At 51.8% G+C, this 16428-nt stretch overlaps 6 protein-coding genes across 6 annotated transcripts; 3 read left to right on the top strand and 3 right to left on the bottom strand.

Annotated features, from left to right (window-relative positions):
* Positions 1 to 3237: 3237 nt before the first annotated feature.
* B0H65DRAFT_536879 (uncharacterized protein) lies at positions 3238 to 5929 on the top strand (the record flags this gene model as incomplete). Its single annotated transcript, XM_062829061.1, has 6 exons — positions 3238 to 3396; positions 4302 to 4370; positions 4642 to 4706; positions 5000 to 5041; positions 5362 to 5490; positions 5551 to 5929. The coding sequence occupies 6 exons, from the start codon at positions 3238 to 3240 to the stop codon at positions 5885 to 5887; spliced, it is 801 nt and encodes a 266-aa protein (XP_062683838.1). The 3' UTR covers positions 5888 to 5929.
* Positions 5930 to 6379: 450 nt separating this feature from the next.
* On the top strand, positions 6380 to 7181 carry B0H65DRAFT_455094 (uncharacterized protein). The gene has a single exon (XM_062826222.1). The coding sequence runs from the start codon at positions 6405 to 6407 to the stop codon at positions 6780 to 6782; it is 378 nt and encodes a 125-aa protein (XP_062683837.1). The 5' UTR covers positions 6380 to 6404; the 3' UTR covers positions 6783 to 7181.
* A 169-nt stretch (positions 7182 to 7350) lies between these two features.
* Positions 7351 to 11451, top strand: B0H65DRAFT_536878 (uncharacterized protein). Its single transcript, XM_062829060.1, has 6 exons — positions 7351 to 7861; positions 8071 to 8232; positions 8513 to 8616; positions 9879 to 10152; positions 10237 to 10417; positions 11138 to 11451. Exons 1-6 carry the CDS (start codon positions 7792 to 7794, stop codon positions 11316 to 11318), a joined length of 972 nt encoding a protein of 323 aa, XP_062683836.1. The 5' UTR covers positions 7351 to 7791; the 3' UTR covers positions 11319 to 11451.
* Positions 11452 to 12149: 698 nt separating this feature from the next.
* On the bottom strand, positions 12150 to 12623 carry B0H65DRAFT_455090 (uncharacterized protein). Its single transcript, XM_062826221.1, has 2 exons — positions 12254 to 12623; positions 12150 to 12176 (listed from the first exon to the last, which is right to left on the bottom strand). The coding sequence occupies exons 1-2, from the start codon at positions 12576 to 12578 to the stop codon at positions 12160 to 12162; spliced, it is 342 nt and encodes a 113-aa protein (XP_062683835.1). The 5' UTR covers positions 12579 to 12623; the 3' UTR covers positions 12150 to 12159.
* A 38-nt stretch (positions 12624 to 12661) lies between these two features.
* On the bottom strand, positions 12662 to 13202 carry B0H65DRAFT_91073 (uncharacterized protein). The gene has a single exon (XM_062831557.1). It carries the CDS (start codon positions 13035 to 13037, stop codon positions 12714 to 12716), a length of 324 nt encoding a protein of 107 aa, XP_062683834.1. The 5' UTR covers positions 13038 to 13202; the 3' UTR covers positions 12662 to 12713.
* Positions 13203 to 14821: 1619 nt separating this feature from the next.
* Positions 14822 to 15595, bottom strand: B0H65DRAFT_91045 (uncharacterized protein). Its single transcript, XM_062831556.1, has 2 exons — positions 15531 to 15595; positions 14822 to 15463 (listed from the first exon to the last, which is right to left on the bottom strand). The coding sequence occupies exon 2, from the start codon at positions 15390 to 15392 to the stop codon at positions 15036 to 15038; it is 357 nt and encodes a 118-aa protein (XP_062683833.1). The 5' UTR covers positions 15393 to 15463; positions 15531 to 15595; the 3' UTR covers positions 14822 to 15035.
* Positions 15596 to 16428: the final 833 nt, after the last annotated feature.

The raw sequence follows: 16428 nt of genomic DNA, 5'->3' as shown, positions 1-16428 counted from the left end.
CTCCTCTCAACGCGTTATATCAAAACATGATATCAAGCTCGCAGAATCTGCTTCAAATGAGCCCAACGTAGCAATCACTTGCAAATAAGTTCGGCTCCAAGATCAATGACAACATGAGGTGTCCACTCCCAAGAAGCTCAACCAGCTCTCACTTCTCATGTGCCTGTTGCCCGCCCAGTGTCTTCCTCAAAGTGAAGTTCATGGAATCTGCTTCCAACAACCCCCAACGGCACAGTCACTTGCAAATAACTTACATTTCAACACAGATAACAACACGATAAGTATATCCTCAAGACCAGTACAACCAGGGCTCACTCCTCACTTGCCTGTTGCCTGCCCAGTGCCCCCAAAAGCGGTGAAAGAAAGAAGTCAAAGCTCGGTGCCGGTACCTGTTTACGTACCTTCCAGCCGGCAACCTGTCGCGTCACCGCGCCCACAGTAAAGCAAACGGTCCAGGCCACAAAACAAAATCATTGACCCACAACAGCTGGTCCAAATTGTCTTGCCAGCCGTCTCAACTGACCAAAGTCCCTGTTGTCTCCCGTCCCATATCGTCACGTCATCCCTCCACAAGTCCAATGAGATTGTTTTGTCGAGGCACAAGGCTCTCCACCGCGGTTCTCTTGCTATCTACGACAGGGATCTCGATCCCGTGTGACTCGATATTGTTTTGAGATCCCGTCTTTCTTGCTCAAGATATCTGCAGATGATGGGACGAGTGACTGTCCCTTTCGCTCGTCCCATTGTTGACGGAGACTCGACAAGTACCGTGGAGTAATTAAACGCTTGTCTTCGTGCTTCTCAACTTACCAGAGGACTGCTTTCTTGGGTTTGTATCTCCACAGGTACTTGCTCCTTCTCGCATATCACAACTTCTGGACTTGTTGAGCAACGGGACGAGCAAGTTATTCGTCCCAAGCAATTCAAGATGTGAAGAGAAGGCTGCAGAAGACCGTCCAGCCCCTCTTCCTCCTCCTCGACGAACCAGAGTGCTCCGTTGCCGTAGAGATATTCCCACCGTGCCTTCGTGACCACAGTGAGTAAACCAGATGTGGGGCCCTGCGTATCTCCCAGCCGTCGTCCGGTCTTCTTTGCTGCCTCTTGGCTTGGCCCAGACCGTCCGGACCGCCCTGCCTTGCGACTGATTCCCTTTTCGAGTGGCTGGCAGAGCAGCTTTTAGTTTTGTGTGGACCCTTTTGGACAGCCTGCCACAGTTGCCCTGCCAATAAGCAGTCTCGTTCAGCTTCTGGTCGCACGAACAACGTCAGAACCAGCCCGCCTGGCCAACAAGATTCTGCTCTCTTCGCCCTATATTTTCGTCCCGTCTTCTGAGCCCCTGTCTCGTACGATTGTTTGCTTCCTTCGAGTACTTTCCTTTTGTCTTGCCCCACCGGGAATTTCTATTCAGGAAGACTGATTCTGTCACCTGGTGACCCCACCCATTCTCCCTCCCTCTCCTCTACTTAAACCCCTCCTCCTTCAACTCTTCCTTCTTCTCAAACTTTTCCTCTTTCCTCATCTCTCACCTCACTCATCTTCTTCTTCCTCTTGTTCTTCAACCATCATCGCTCATCTTTGAGCTTCACATCTTCAGGTAAGAACAGATACTAGCACGAGCAGGCTCTACCCCGTGATGAAATGTGGCCGGCGTCAGTATCCCTGGTTCAATGTGTCGCCAGGTAACGCTGGCGTTGTACAATCAAAGCCTTGAATGCAAGAAACCCGCCACTATCTGAATGAGCAACACCTCACCTAACCGGACATCATTTCGTTGTCAAGCAGTTTACTGACGTGTTCTTTTTCTCAGGATCAATCATCATCATCATCATCATCACTCATTCGGTCTTCAGCTTGGGACACACATCTTTCACTTCAACACATCTCAACTTCAAGGTGAGTCACATTGCACAGCGTGCTCGCTTAGTCCAACCCCATTCATCGCTGGCAATGATGACATCTCCACTGCCTTCTCGAGTGCCTCCTCGGCTTCGGCCTTGGGTAACATGAAGACCTGTGTTTGCCACGCTCTGAGCCAGCGGTGTTTGGATTTTCTTGACCGGTCCCTTTCTTACCCATGACAATGACATTCGTTCGGTTGGGCTAAGTGATTCAGTCTTCACAGGTTTCTTGCTTCATCACCTCGACATCATCAACAACATCATCGGCGACTTCGACTTCACACACACACACACACAGTCAGGTAGGTCCTACTCCTACTTAGCTTCATTCCTGCACGGCAGAACCCCCATGTGGTGATGATGACAACCCATCGGCTCCTTAATGTTGGCTGCGAGGTTGCCACCGCAGTGGTACAATGCCATTTGCGGATGCCGAGCAGTCACGCTCTCAAATGCGACGCCACCTTGGGCAAGAGTGGGGATGGTACTGATGCCACGGGTTCTGTTCACTCTTCGTTTTCGAACTTGGTTTGTTTCGTGTTCGGTTTGGCTAACTTCCTTTGCGGTCATCATCTCAGGTCTTCATCACTGTCGGCAACTTCAGCTTCACCACACATTCATTCAGGTAGGTCCTACTCCTACTTAGCTTCATTCCTTGTGCGCGGCAGAACCCTCATGTGGCAATGAAGACAACCCATCGGCTCCAGCAAGTTGACTGCGATGCTGCCCCGCAGTAGCCCAATGCTATTTGCGGAAAGCTGAGTAGTCACGCTCTCAAATGTGACACTGCTTCTGTGGACACGAGAGCGGAGATGGCACTGAGTCACGGGTTTTGTTCACTCTTCGTCTTCGGACTTTGATTCGTGTTCGGTTTGGCTAAATCCCTTTGCGGTGATCTCAGCAGGTCTTCATCATCGGTCATCGGTCATCGGTCTTCGACTTCTCTTTCTTCATCTGGTAGGTCCTACTCCTACTTAGCTTCATTCCTTGTGCGCGGCAGAACCCTCCATGTGGCGATGAAGAAAACCCACCGGCTCCTTAATGTTGACTGCTGAGGTCACGCCTCAAACGCGACGCCACCGTGGGCGCGAGAGTGGAGATGGCACTGATGTCACGGGTTCTGTTCACTCTTCGTCTTCGGACTTTGATTCGTGTGTTCGGTTTGGCTAACTTCCTTTGCGGTCATCATCTCAGGTGATTCGTCATCATCGGTCTTCGGTCTTCAGCATTCAGCTTCTCTCTTTCTTGCATCAGGTAGGTGACACCTACTTAGCCGAGCCTTGGGATGTGGGATCAGTATCAGGACCACGGTGTGCACACCAGGTGGTTGTACTAGACAATGACAATGACGAACAAGACCCTCCGTGTCCGAGTCTGGGGTGACCAAGGAGGATGGGCCTTGGCTAACTTGGAGTGGTGGTGCATGCAGGTCTTCATCTTCATCGGCGGTCTTCATCTTCTTCGCGACAACTTCTCTGCCGACACTTCATTCTTCAAGGTGGGTGCGTCCACTTAGTTAAGCCGAGGGATGTGGGAAATGGAATAGGACCACAGAGTGCGCATTGCTCAGGGTGGCTGTTCTGGTGGATGTGATGACAATGACCCAAGTCCCGCTGGTCCGAGTCTGGGGGAATCCTGAGGAAGCTGGGCCTTGGCTAACTTTTTCAGTCTTCATTGCAGGTCTTCATTGTCTTCTTTGACTCGACACATGTTCTTGCAATCATCAGGTGAGTTCATTGCACAACGAATTCACTCAGTTCAGCCGGGTCGGTGTCATGACGGTCAGGCGCCGCATTCGAGTGCCTGTGGTCCTTGGGGCTAGCCACCTCAGGGAAAGCGGCCATTCTCAGGGGGGTTACGCCAGCCTCTCTGGGGACGTTTGCGGTACAAAGCCCTGGTCGCGTGACGCGTCCCGGCCTGGCGCCGCGCAGGACCCAATCTGGGCACCCTGCGGGCATCTCTCATTGGGACACCATGAACAGATTGGGCTGACACTTTCAGACTTTGACACAGGTTTTCGACTTCGACCTTCACACATCGGTGTGGGCAGCTTTCGTGCGACTGGGGGCTGCGGGGGGGCTGTCCGGGACTTTGTCCTGGGCACCTCCCCGCGGTTCTCCTCGCTGCGACTTGTCTTGCTTTCAACAACATGAACTTCAAATGTGAGTAGACCTGCCACCTACTCACTTAGCCCGGCCAGCTTCCTCTTTGCATGCCAAAGCTTGGAGGTTGTCTGGTGTCTGTGCCTGTTCCGAGAAGTTGTGACCCTTGATTCAGGAGGACTGTTGGAGATTGCCCTTCGGGATTGCTGCCCCCGTTGCTTCACACAGTCGACATTCATCATTCGAGACTTAGTCCACCTTGTTTTATGGATCGGGCTAACATTATTTTTGTGGCGGTCAGGTTGTTTTCGCTGCGATCAATGCGAACTTCCAGTTTGCAAAGTTCAAGAACACAGCGACAAAGACATCAGTAAGTGTTTCTCACTCTCCTGTTTTGCATTTCTTTGCCGATGATGAGAACGAGTGGCCATCATACCATTTTGGTCCCTGTGGCTTATCTGATATTAGCTGGGTGCTGTGCATAAGCCAGCATTTCCACGCTGATGGACGAAACCACTCTACCGTAGATAGAGCGAGGTTGGATTTCACTCTAACTCTGAGGCTCCTGTCATTGACACCAGTCTTTGGCTCTTTGAACATCTCACGAGCATTGCTAACCATTTCCATCTTGATGGTCGCAGGCGGCCACTGCCGAGTGCCGACACAGACAATTCAAGCTTCGTCAGTTTGGTCGGACATCAGCTGTGTAAGTGTTTCTCCTCTCTTGTTTTGTGATTGCCAATGATGAGAACGAGTGGCCACCATGATCCTTGTGCTGGTGGCGTGTCTGAAATCAACATGGTGCTGTAAACCGGCGTGGTGCTTTGGAAAAGGAGATTCGGCATCTGCGCTCAGCATTCCTCGCTGATGGATCAAATCACTCTACCGTAGATAGTGTGGGGTCGGATCTTCTCACTCTAACTCTGAGGCACCTTTCATTGACATCAGTCTTTGGTTCTTTGACCATCTCGCTTGAGCATTGCTGACCGTTTCTAGCAGGTATCATGATACTCACAGACTTCCACTGCGGACAAGTTCAGCGTAAGTCTTTCTCCTTCCCTGGTTTGCCTTTCCTCCCCGATGATGAGAACGAGTGGCCACATTACGATTTTCGTCCCTGTGGCACATCTGATATTAGCTGGGTGCTTGCGGCGCGGTGCTTTGGAAAAGGGGATTCGGCATATGTGCTTACCATAAGGGCAGCATTTCCTCGCTGATGGACAAAACCGCTCTGCCGTAGATAGCGTGGGGTCGGTCATTTCACTCTAACTCTGAGGCGCCTTCATTGACACCAGTCTTTGACTCTTTGAGCATCTCGCTTGAGCATTGCTAACCATCCGTGTTCATCATCGTGTTCACAGACTTCCACTGCCAACGCAGGCTTTTCAGGCTCAGATCGTCAGTCTGGTCAGAGATCATCAACGTCCGCAACCTCCCCTGGTCAAGCAAGCAGTGCGCTCGCAAGAGAGAGTCCCGCATCCCCTCGCACAGTAAGTCTCAGTCTTTGTTCAACAACTTGCCTGGAAACATGCTAATAGCCCGCTTTGCAGTGTTTCAACACATCATGCAACACTCAAGTCAAGCCTCAGCACGGAGAGTGAAGTCAGCACTCCTCAAGCAGCCAACAAGTCAAGTCCACGGCGACCATCGAGGGGATATGACCTCACAAATCCACTTTCTCCTGAAGATCCAACATCTTCAGGGGCATGCACTGATTCCGACTTGACGGCGGCGGTCACCACGTTGGTCGAGGTACCGTCAAGCCGCGTGATTCAACATCTCATGAACGACCTGCCCCGCAAAAAACCGATCCCATCAGACATTCAGTTACTACCGCAGCAGTCACCGTTCGATCGAGGTGCCGCTTCTGGGGATTGTGCACACTAGGGGCAAACATCCAGTTCCTTACCACAACGGACGCCATCAGCCATCAGGGCGCCGCTGGTCCTGTTCTAAGTAGTGTAGATAGATATATAGCTGCGGGAGGGCTGTCCGGGCCGTTGGCCTGGGCACCTTCCCGCGGTAACCTGCAAAGGAAACCTTGTTCCAGTTCATGGAGTGTTGTTATCGCGTGGTTCCCTACGGTCTGCCGGGGAGTCGACGATAACAACACGTACCACCTCAGCCTCGTGCCAGCAAAGGCTCTGCCTCTGTCGGGCGGCATCTGAGAAGATCCTGCAGGCGCTAGGGAGTACCCCATAAGCGCCGAGGGGTGGCCCGGGTGGGATTTGCTTGAAAGTCCTGCTGGGTGTTTCGTCTTGGAGCTGGAAACATCGCTTCGGCGAGACTATCCAAGCGAAGCCAGCATCAAAGGAACTTTCAACTTGGAGAGTTGGGAAGCAGAGAGATCATGAGCTTGTGTGTCTGTCACAGAGACAACCAGCGATGAGTTGGCTTCCCTTCCATGTTGTTTTTCCCAACACTCAGTTGCTTCCGTGATGAGCTTTGTTCTACTGGATTGAGGGGGACAAGCAGATGCTTGGGATCCCGACTGAAAGTTTCTGGAGATTTTCTGATACGAAGCAATGTCTTCTTTGTTCTTCCGAAGTCAGCTTGCGTCTGGGAAGAGCTTTTACTGACGGTGCTCGTCGCAGGTTTCCGGTCTCTTCTCTCCATAGCTCGCTGCAAACGAATCATGGCGAGCATTTTCAGTAAGTCATACAGCCCTTTGCTTCTTCCCTCCCGGCCAATGATGACAACCCAACTTGCTTTTCCTTCGAGAGTGCAAAGACTTCACAGTCCACGACTGTCACGGCTCCATGAGACCAAAAAGGGGTACTGAGGCCACCAGAATTTGTTCAACACTTGTCGACGTTTCTTGTCAATGGCTCTTTGCTGACGGTGTTCATCGCAGGTCGCTTTTTCTTTACCGTTTGCTGCAAATCAGGCCAGAAACTTGAGTAAGTCATACACCCCTTTTTACTTCCCCCCTTCCCGCCTGGATATGATGACAAAGCAATCAACCTTCTTCGTTTGAGAGCGCAAAGCCTCCACAGTCTACGACTGTCACGGCTCGATGAAACCAAAAACGCACTGAGGCCACCAGCAACGTTCTTCCAGCACTTGCCAGATTCCCCCATGTCTTGGGCACTTTGCTAACGGTTCAGCACACACTGCAGTTTCTCTCCCTTCCGCCTGGCCGCAGCTCAACCACTTGGTAAGTCTCCCACTTGTCCTTCACTTCCACCCCACTGCTTGCATGATGATCTCCAAAATATTCATGTACATTTGCTTCTGAGAGTGCAACACTTCGACTCCTTCATGACGCAAAAAAACCAAGCCACGAGCCTGAGGGCAAGCAACAATATCCGCACTTGCATTTGAGTCTTCAGTCATGACAGGGAGCTGACTGCCTTTCTTCGTTCAGGCACTTGCCCCTCTTTTTTCTCTGACCAAGCAAGAAAAGCCGCACCTTGGTAAGTCAGCCACCCCTCTCTCACTTCCACCACACCCCACGCTTGGATGATGAAACAAAACTATGCCCATGTTCATGTTCTGAGAACCAAACACTTTCGACTGCTCAATGACAGAGAAAAAAGTCCCATGCCGGAATCTGAGGCCAAGCAACTTTGTCTGCACTTGCAATCACTTTCGCATCAGTTGTCCTTGATCTTGGCTAACAGCAAAGAACTTGCAGACACTCGCCGCCGTTTCTTCTCCCAGCAGACCAGTCTTTGACAAGAAACTGACCACTTGGCATTTGAGTCTGAGCAGACAACATAACTTTAAGGTCTTTCGCGACACCAAAGAGCCCAGGATGACGCGACACTCGTCGGCACTGCTCCATCGCGATGGATTCCTTCACTACTCCCCAACGCTCTCCTTCAACGAGGGCACAGCCACAGCCAAGACAAGAACTTAGTAAGTCAAATCTGACTCCGCCCTCAGCACCAGCGTCAAACACCCAACCGCTTGTACATGATGACCAAAACCAGCGTTCTTGTACTCGAGAAGCTTCAGCATCGCTCGATGAAGACAAAACTGGCAAACGCCTGAGGCAGCAACAACTTGGGCTCTTTGACGCTGGTGGGAAAGACTTCTGCCTTTTTTGTACAGTTACTAACCGCCAGCAACTTCTGTTCGCAGGTTCTTTTGCAGTCAGCCGCTCCCAGAAGTGAGAACCAACGATGTTACCGCTACACCATACCTGATACCCGATTTTGGACGACCGAGCGGTGAAGCCAACAAACGACGAAAAGAACGCCCGGAAATGCGGTCAAAGAGAAAGAAAGGTAAGCCGGCTGCCTTGTCCCGCCAGCGCAAACACAACAACAACAACAACAACAACAACAACAACAACAACAACAACAACAACAACAACAACAACAACAACAACAACAACAACAACTTCCATGATGAAAACATCTCCAAGCAAAGGCCGAAAACAAAAACATCCTTAGCTATGAGGAGAACGAACTCGTACTCATTCCAACTGACTGGAAGCACCAAGCAGCGATTTCTAACGCAAACACTTGTATTTGAGAGAGCTTTGCTAACCTGCTGCGCTCGCAGGGAGCTCCGGAAAGGAGCAGAACCAGAACCGTAAAACAGCAAAAGACATCCTCGCCGGTGCGGTCTTTCAGTCTTCCAGGCACTTGCAAGCGCTTCGTTCAAAGGTACGTCGTTCGCATCTGCCAGTTCCCTTCGTTAGCTCTGCTCCTTTCCATGATGACAAAAGTCTTGACTTTTCAAAGAGCCTGTTCCTTCTGTGGTCGGTTCAATGATGAAACAACATACCTACGAGCTTTTGTCTGATTTTGGAGCATTCATCTCGTTCGCTTGAAAACGTAAAGCTTCAACCTGGGATCACGGTTGCTAATCATCCCGTCAGGCAACCACCCACCTTCTCAACCTTGAGAGCCCTCTTTGATCCCCTTTGCAAGGTACGTCGTCCGTTCATCTACCGCTTTCCTTCTCGTTAGCTCTGCTCCCTGCCATGATGACCCCAGTCAAAGCTCCTACACTTACAAAGAGAAAGTCACTTTGTGACGGGCTCGATGAAGACACAGAGATCTGATTTGGATGGGGACACTCACCGCGCGTATATAACCGGGCACTTCCTCTGGATGGAAAGCATTGCTAACCACCAAGCTTGACAGCGGCACCACCTTGAAGCTTTCCATGGAGACTCGGAGACTTCCATCCAAACTGCAAGGTAAGCGGTTCATCTTCTGCCTCTTTCATTCCGTCAGCTCCCCTTCCATGATGAACCAAAACCTTAGACAAACCTGTCAAAGAGCCTTCACTTTGTGATCAGCTCAATGACGACACAAAATTGCTTAAGTCTGACCTGGAGCACTCACCATGCTTATAACCACCACTGCATCCTCAAGACATTGGTGCTAACCATCTGTCAACCAACCTCTAGCTTTCCGTGCGCGCCGCCGCCTCGTACATCGTTGTGCTCATCGACTTTCCCCCGACCGGTCTCGACTTCCCTCCGATGCGTGCCCGAAGACGGCACCCTTGCTGCCCTTCCTCGGGCCAGTTGGCGCCTGAGGGCCGGTTTGGAGTCCAGCCAAAAGCCTCTCCATCACCACATCACCACATCACACTCAACTTGTGGTGTGATCGCCCAACCTGCGAGCTTAAGGCCCCGTGGCTTCTCTCCCCATCAACTGGGGTAGAGTTAAGCGGGCAGCGACCGCAGGCTGGGCCGGGCTGGGCCGCCCACCGACCGAAGTTGTCCTTCTCCTCCGGATCTCTCTCGTGCCGAGTCCGTTGCAGTCGCGCCCGCATCTCTCTGAAGTGGCAAAAGCCCAGGGCACGTTCCGCGGCAGGGTCGTTCTTCATCAGATATTCCCACCCAAAGACTCGGCAACAACACGCGCCGCGACCTCCATCACATCGTCAACCTCCTCTTCCGATGACCCGGTAGCCATCACGCAAGAACCTGAGTCACCTTGTCCCTTTCCGCGGAGACAGATGCCTTCGAGAGCTGCGAAAGAGGCCACTCGTGCCCGTCCGGACGCGTATACGGGGTCGTCCCAGCGAAGCCTCGTGCTTTTTATCTGCTTCCTGGCAAGGCTCGCCCAGCAGCAAAGCCAGCCCCGAAGCCAGAGCCTGCAAAGGCCGAACCAGCGAAACCGTTGGTCAAGGCAGAAGCTGCAAAGCCATCTGCCGCATTGTCTGCGTCCAAATCCAAGGACCAGGTCAGTCATCTCTTCCTGAAACTTGCTGCTGCCAATACTTTGGCTGTCGTCTGAACTCGTACTAACCTGCTGTTTGTTGTACAGAGAAGGACCTTGACTTGACAGGTGTTGGCACTCCCCAAATCGTCACTTGGATCCGTCGTCCGAACTTTGATGTCCGCCTCACTTTTGCGCTGGCACTTCTAGACTCGGCTGCATCGGAGTCTCTCCCTACCGATGTCAAGCGTCGTGTCGCTGGCCTGAAGGGCATCCAGAAGGATGCAGTGTACTTTCCTTCTCTTTATCAAAAAAAAAAAAAAAAAAAAAAAAAAAAAAAAAAAAAAGATACCTGGTACACTGCTCTCATCACCGCGCTCTATGAGTTTGCAATGGGCAGCGAAGCCTTTCAAGGGGAATATGCTGCCCAGCGCAGCAGCACCAACAGCACCAACAACAGCACCCATACGGCCGGCAACCATCGCACAATTGACAGTCGGTTCGGTTCGGTGCGGTTCGGTGCGGTTCGCTCTTGTTGACCTCCACTCCCCCAGACATCTTCACACCACCAGTGGTTCGCTGCAGGTCTTTCAAGATCCCAACTGCAGTCCGCCAAAACTGCACAGAAGGCACAGAAGGAGACGGAGGGAGACGGATTACCCGAACCACCACATCCAGATCCCCGAGAGATCCCGGACCGAGAGGCAAGAGGTAGTTCAAGGCGGTTTTGGCCGTCGCGACTCCACCAAGCCTGACAGCCGCGCCTCGTGAAGCCCGCCCACCCCGAGGACCAGACCTGGTCTACGACACGAAGCGCAAGAAGAAAGCTGATCCACGCACCACCATGGTCCATTGCCATTGCCATTGCCTTTCTGACACCAGATCTCCAATTTCACCCAGGGGGCACGCGCCCAACACCAACAAAGCAACAAAACAAGACGGAGTGACCACTCGACCAAAGCAAGAGGCGCCTCGTACCGAATCGAACTACGACCATCTACGGCGATAGTCCCAACTGGAAGAACAAGAAGAACCGAGGTGGCGGTCGTCTACTCAACCTCTTGATTCAACTCTTCAACCTCGGTGCGACGGTGAAGTCAGCTCTTCGAACTCTTTGGTTGCTTTACAAACCTCAGCTTTCGGGAACAAAGGCGCCTCCTAACGAATCAATCCGGCGACCACCTCACTAAAATGGATCAAGGAATTGAAAGCTTGAAGGGGCTGGGTGATCCTGAGACCAATGACTTGGTTGCGACTATCGTTGCAAGATGTCGAGAAATAATGCAGGGAAGAAAAGTCCTGCGACCAAGTCGAAGAAGGAGGAGGTGTATACAAGTACCTAAGAATTGGCAACCCAGTCCTCCCACAGCTGCTGAGTGCCACGTGTGCTACGTACGTCCCGGGGGGCCGCCTTCTCCCGAAGAGAAACGAATGTGGTGCTCGTAGCATTCGATCATGATCTGTCTGTCGATGAGCGCCTACTCGTCAACCGGGGCCGCCGCCAACAACAATGGCATGCCCCTGATCCGATCATCCCTCGGAGACGGGTCATCGCCATGACCGGTACCGATAGCGAAAGCGAGCGGTATTGGACTGTCCGTGTTCGGTTTATTCTTCCGACCGCTCGAACGGTCGCATCGCCCATCGTCGTCGTACTTAATAATCGCGTCCTTTTCTTCGTACATCTTTCCCTTGTTCTGGCAAAGCTGTAAAGGCGATTTAAACGCGCAGGTTTTCTTGACGTCTCGGGCGTTTTGTTCTTGCGCGACCGTCCGTCATTCGGAACTCATCTCTTTCCCTAGCAGCTGCAGTCGTCCGATCGACCCTGCGGCCCTGGCTTTTGAAGATTAATATCGGTATCAGCCACATTGCTGAACAGTCAACCTGATCAAGCGGAAGTGAAGGTGAGGTCAAGGTGGGGATCCTGCCAACCTGGATTCTCGCCCCCGCGGTCTAGAAGTGCCAGCGTAAAAAGTGAGGAGGCGGACCTCAAAGCTCGGACGACGGGTCCAGGTGACGATTTTGGGAGTGTCAACACCTGCCAAGTACTTTCCGGGAGTCATTCAGTACCGGTATTTCCTCTTGGGCCACATACACCCACTACAAGAAGACACCAAACACTCACAAGCTGGGCGTCCTATACGTCGTAGATTCCGTAACCCGCAAATGGTTGGATGAGGCAAAGGCCCTTGGACAGCTTTTTTCCGTGGTCGTAGGACCTCCGCTCGTGCAAGAGCAGAGAATACTCGTCCGCCCAGCCCACGCTGCGATAGACATCGACGGCACGCTCCACCGATCACCGACAAAAGCACGCTCCAAAAGACCAGTTGCTCTTGTCGAACCAAATTAAGAGCTGGTTTGTGCTCTCTGGCCAGCAGGTTGAAGCCCATAACCGGCTCGAAGAGCAACACATGGAGGCCGAAGCTGCGAGCTCTCGGGCTGTACGACATCTACCAGAAATACCCGCAAATGGTTGGATCAGGCAAAGGCCCTTGGACAGCCCGTCACCCTCGGTGCCCAGGATGGCACCTATGCTGCCGGTGTCCATAGAGTGACTGAACTAATGCCCATGTTCATGAACGCCATCATCTCTTCGGCCCCCGAGGATCAAAAGGTACGCAGACACAAGGAAGGAGCCCCAGGAATATGCAAGGCGTATGACCTCCCAGACAGTACCAAACTTCAGACGTATAGGCAGGAGCCTCATCCCATAATCCGTGCTGGCCCCTATAAAAAAAAAGCGCCTTCAACGGAACCACCGACATCCATATTACTCCCAACATCATGAACCCGAATCTCCGACTCCGTCTAACACTGCACCATCCGCATCGCAGCAAACCTCGCAGCAGCGCCTTCCGACCTGTTCGCGACGAGAAGGTTCGAGCTGGGCCACCTCGTGATGACGGCATATCGAGACGTTCTGGCCAAGACACCCATTCATCTTGCTGTGTGCGCCAGTTGCGCCTATTGGGTTACGACACCAAGCGCAAGAAGAAGCTTATCCCCGAACTCCGTTTCTGCGAAGAGATACCTCTAGCGGTGGAGGAAGGAGCCTAGAGTACAACAGATGGACGATGGGCGCATGGTTCGAGTAATGGGGTTGACTCATTAGCCAAGTCGGTTTCGAATCCGATTGTGCAGTTGAACAGTGCCATGACGGAGGAAGAGAAGATGGCGGCCGTCTTCCAAGCCCAGACCGAGAATTTCACCGCGAGTGAGCAGATGAAGCCTGTCGAACATGTACGAACAACAAGTAAAGACCCCTTCCATTGGCGGTGTCAAGGCTCACGAGCTGGAGAAGATGCGGGCCAAGCTTGAGGCCAACGGATACCTGAGTCTGTCAGTGGTAAGTAAGTATTTCCTCTGCCCATCAGTTACACATACCTCTCCCATCAGCCCTACCCAAGCACCACACACACACCCCTTATACACATCCGTCCGGCAAGCCTAGTCTTTCCGGTCTCGAGTCCACGACCGGGAGGGCTGTAGGCATACCCTAGATCCACAGAACCCCAATTGCCGAAGAACAATGTATCCCAACGACAACACCCATGCAGAGATCTGTGTCAAAAACATCGGCGATCAAGTTTCCTTCGTCGTATGGAATAGCAGTTCTTACATCTCCCCATTATATCCCCCGTTCCCCATTCATCACTTGATCTCTCTCCCTGGCTGGTGAGAGTTCCGGGGACGCACCTCTTACACATTTGTCCGGCAAGCCCAGTCTTCCCGGTCTAGAGTCCACGACCGGGAGGGCTGTAGGACCCTAGATCACAAGAAAATCCCACATGCCGAAGAATAATGTGTCGTGACTCCAGCGATGCAGAGATCTGTGTAATAACATCGGCGATCAAGTTTCCTTCGTCGTATGGAATAGCAGTTCTTACATTCTTCCTCCCTTCCCCTTTTAATCATTCCTCTCCTGGCTGTTGAGGATCTCGGGGAACAAACAGCACTTGCTTCAATGATGAAAACCCTTGATACGTTGACTGTGAAACAACCACTCGCTCACAAGGCGAGGAGGGAGTTGATGAGCACCATACTGAAAAGAATCTGATATGAAGCAAGTGCTTGGATTGCTGCAAATGACCAACACATCCACTTGGAAGAGCAGATGCTAACACTAGATTGCAACACAACAGCGGACGACTGCCCAAAGCCAAACGACAACCACCCCATGATGAAAGTGCAGCAACCACCCCCGATGGACTCGACAGTCCCGACCGAGACGGCGATGCAGTCAGTTGGCCATCACAACTGCATCGGCCGACCTTCGATTCATCAATTCTCTTTCTTCCCCGGCGTCGTCGCTTCGCTCGCCGTCTGCGACACACCTCTCGCGATTCTTTACCATTCCATCAGCGCACCGACAGGGGTGATGCTCAAGCCCGAGAGCAAGAAGCCTTCCGGCTCCGACAAGACCGAGGATGACGAGGTGGAAAGGGAAAGACAACGACAGAAAAAGGGCATATTTATGTAGTAATAACGGATGAGGAGAAACGGAAACCAGGGCAGCCTAGAAATACTGAAGGGGAGTGCCGGTGAAGGGAAGCCAACAAATGTTCAGACTGAGCCGTGTAACAATGCCAATACTATCACATCAACAACGAGAAAAAGCGAGCAAAACCAACAAGGCATCAGTAGTTTCCCAGTAGCGGTGTCTGAGGTCAGGCGGTACCAGTAAGTTGACTTTCATTCAAACCCCAAGTGTTCCCGACGACCGAACAGCCCCGGTGCATTTCATGATGAGCACCCTTATATATGACTACTTCTGAGTTCCTTCGGGACAATGAAGGCAAATATTGCCTGATTCTGATAGAAACGGCACCACCACTTGGCTGTAGCACTTGCCCTCTTTTGGAAGGACACTGCTAACAGAGAATACTTTCTCCCAGTAGGCCTCTCGATCACCACTCCGGCGCTTGGTCCTGGCTACTGTCTTCAGCCAACACCGTAGCTTGGTAAGCAGAGAACTTCCCGCTAGAATAGACACTTGCTTGATGATGATACCAAGCAAAGCACCTGTAGACCAACCCAAAGGTCAATGACAGGCATAAAAAAACAACTAAGAACGCTCTGAAAGCAACACGAACCTGCGTGTCCTTGTAGATCACCGTTTCCTTGGGGAGTACGGATGCTAACCACATGTAGCCGTGTTCAAAGCAGGACTGGCGAGCCGATGTAGGCCACTGGAACAATAAGAAAGAACCAACACCGTAGCTTGGTAAGCAGAAAACCTCCCATAGAATAGCGACTTGCTTCATGATGGACACCTACTACGCACCAGTTCGGAGACCAAGGTCGATGAGAGGCACAAAAAACAACTAAGAACAGTCTGAGAGCAAAACACTTGTCAATACTCTTTGGAGTTTGCCGTTTCCTTTGCGAGTACGGATGCTAACCATGCTTAACCACGTTTGAAGCAGGACTCCACGTATATATAGGCGGCTGGAACACTTGCTCCAAGCTTGGAGCCCTACCCATTAGGCCCGTGACATGGAAGTTGGGCAGGGCTGCGGCATCGCGAAGTATGAGGATCAGGCTGAGTGGACAAGGGAGGCGGTATTGTGGAATATTCAGGCTGGTTGGACGAGGGAGAGAACTTTACCCATTAGGCCCGTGATACGCGAGTTGGACAGGGCTGCGGCATTGTGGAATATGCAACGAGGGAAGGCTAGTTGGACAAGGAAAACAAGGAAGCTCAGGTAGATAGATCGAAATGGGAAAGGCTTTGAGACAGACTGAGAAGGGCGTCAACTTGATGCTGGATGGACCTGAGAGTGAAAGCTTTGTCTGTGGAATGAAGATATCACTTATTCTATGTGATCTTTGAGAATGTTTCTGTGATGACATTGATGGACATGGTCACATGGAATGGAGATGGCGTTATGGCTTGGGTGTCGAGGTTGTTTGGTGCTGACTTCAGCCTTGTTTGTGCATCATTGATGGCATGCTGTATCGACGGCTGGGCTATAGGACGTCGAGTATCTTGCTGAATCGGTCGAAGAGACATATATATTGGTAATGAAGAGTGAGGGACAGAATCGTGGATGTTAGAATAATTGAGGGTTTGGAGGGTCGTATTTGTGAATTGTTCCAAGTTGCCTGTCGGACATCAGGTCATTGGAATTGATTGCACTCACTGGAACCTCGGTGGTTGGTGACGGGAGGACGTTCATTTAGTGCTGCGCTCCTGTTACTATCCTATCTGATCTGTCTACCTACACTGCGGCAGTATGTTAGTGCACCAACCTCATTCTAACAGCACCTTGTACGTTCTAGTTCGTGCACCAGCGCCTC

Source organism: Neurospora tetraspora (assembly GCF_033439725.1).
Source record: "Neurospora tetraspora strain CBS 560.94 chromosome Unknown B0H65scaffold_2, whole genome shotgun sequence".
In the NCBI taxonomy this organism is placed as follows: domain Eukaryota; kingdom Fungi; phylum Ascomycota; class Sordariomycetes; order Sordariales; family Sordariaceae; genus Neurospora; species Neurospora tetraspora.
This window is presented reverse-complemented; position numbering and strand designations above follow the sequence as displayed.

Excerpts from the sequence above, each read along its gene's own strand:
- B0H65DRAFT_455094 (XM_062826222.1), top strand. The coding sequence starts at position 6,405 with ATGTTGTTTTTCCCAACACTCAGTTGCTTCCGTGATGAGCTTTGTTCT.
- B0H65DRAFT_536878 (XM_062829060.1), top strand. The coding sequence starts at position 7,792 with ATGGATTCCTTCACTACTCCCCAACGCTCTCCTTCAACGAGGGCACAG. Across the intron at positions 8,233-8,512 it reads GCGGTCAAAGAGAAAGAAAG|GGAGCTCCGGAAAGGAGCAG; the intron begins GTAAGCCGGCTG and ends CTGCGCTCGCAG. Across the intron at positions 10,153-10,236 it reads CGTCCAAATCCAAGGACCAG|AGAAGGACCTTGACTTGACA; the intron begins GTCAGTCATCTC and ends TTTGTTGTACAG.
- B0H65DRAFT_455090 (XM_062826221.1), bottom strand. The coding sequence starts at position 12,578 with ATGTCGTACAGCCCGAGAGCTCGCAGCTTCGGCCTCCATGTGTTGCTC.
- B0H65DRAFT_91073 (XM_062831557.1), bottom strand. The coding sequence starts at position 13,037 with ATGCCGTCATCACGAGGTGGCCCAGCTCGAACCTTCTCGTCGCGAACA.
- B0H65DRAFT_91045 (XM_062831556.1), bottom strand. The coding sequence starts at position 15,392 with ATGAAGCAAGTCGCTATTCTATGGGAGGTTTTCTGCTTACCAAGCTAC.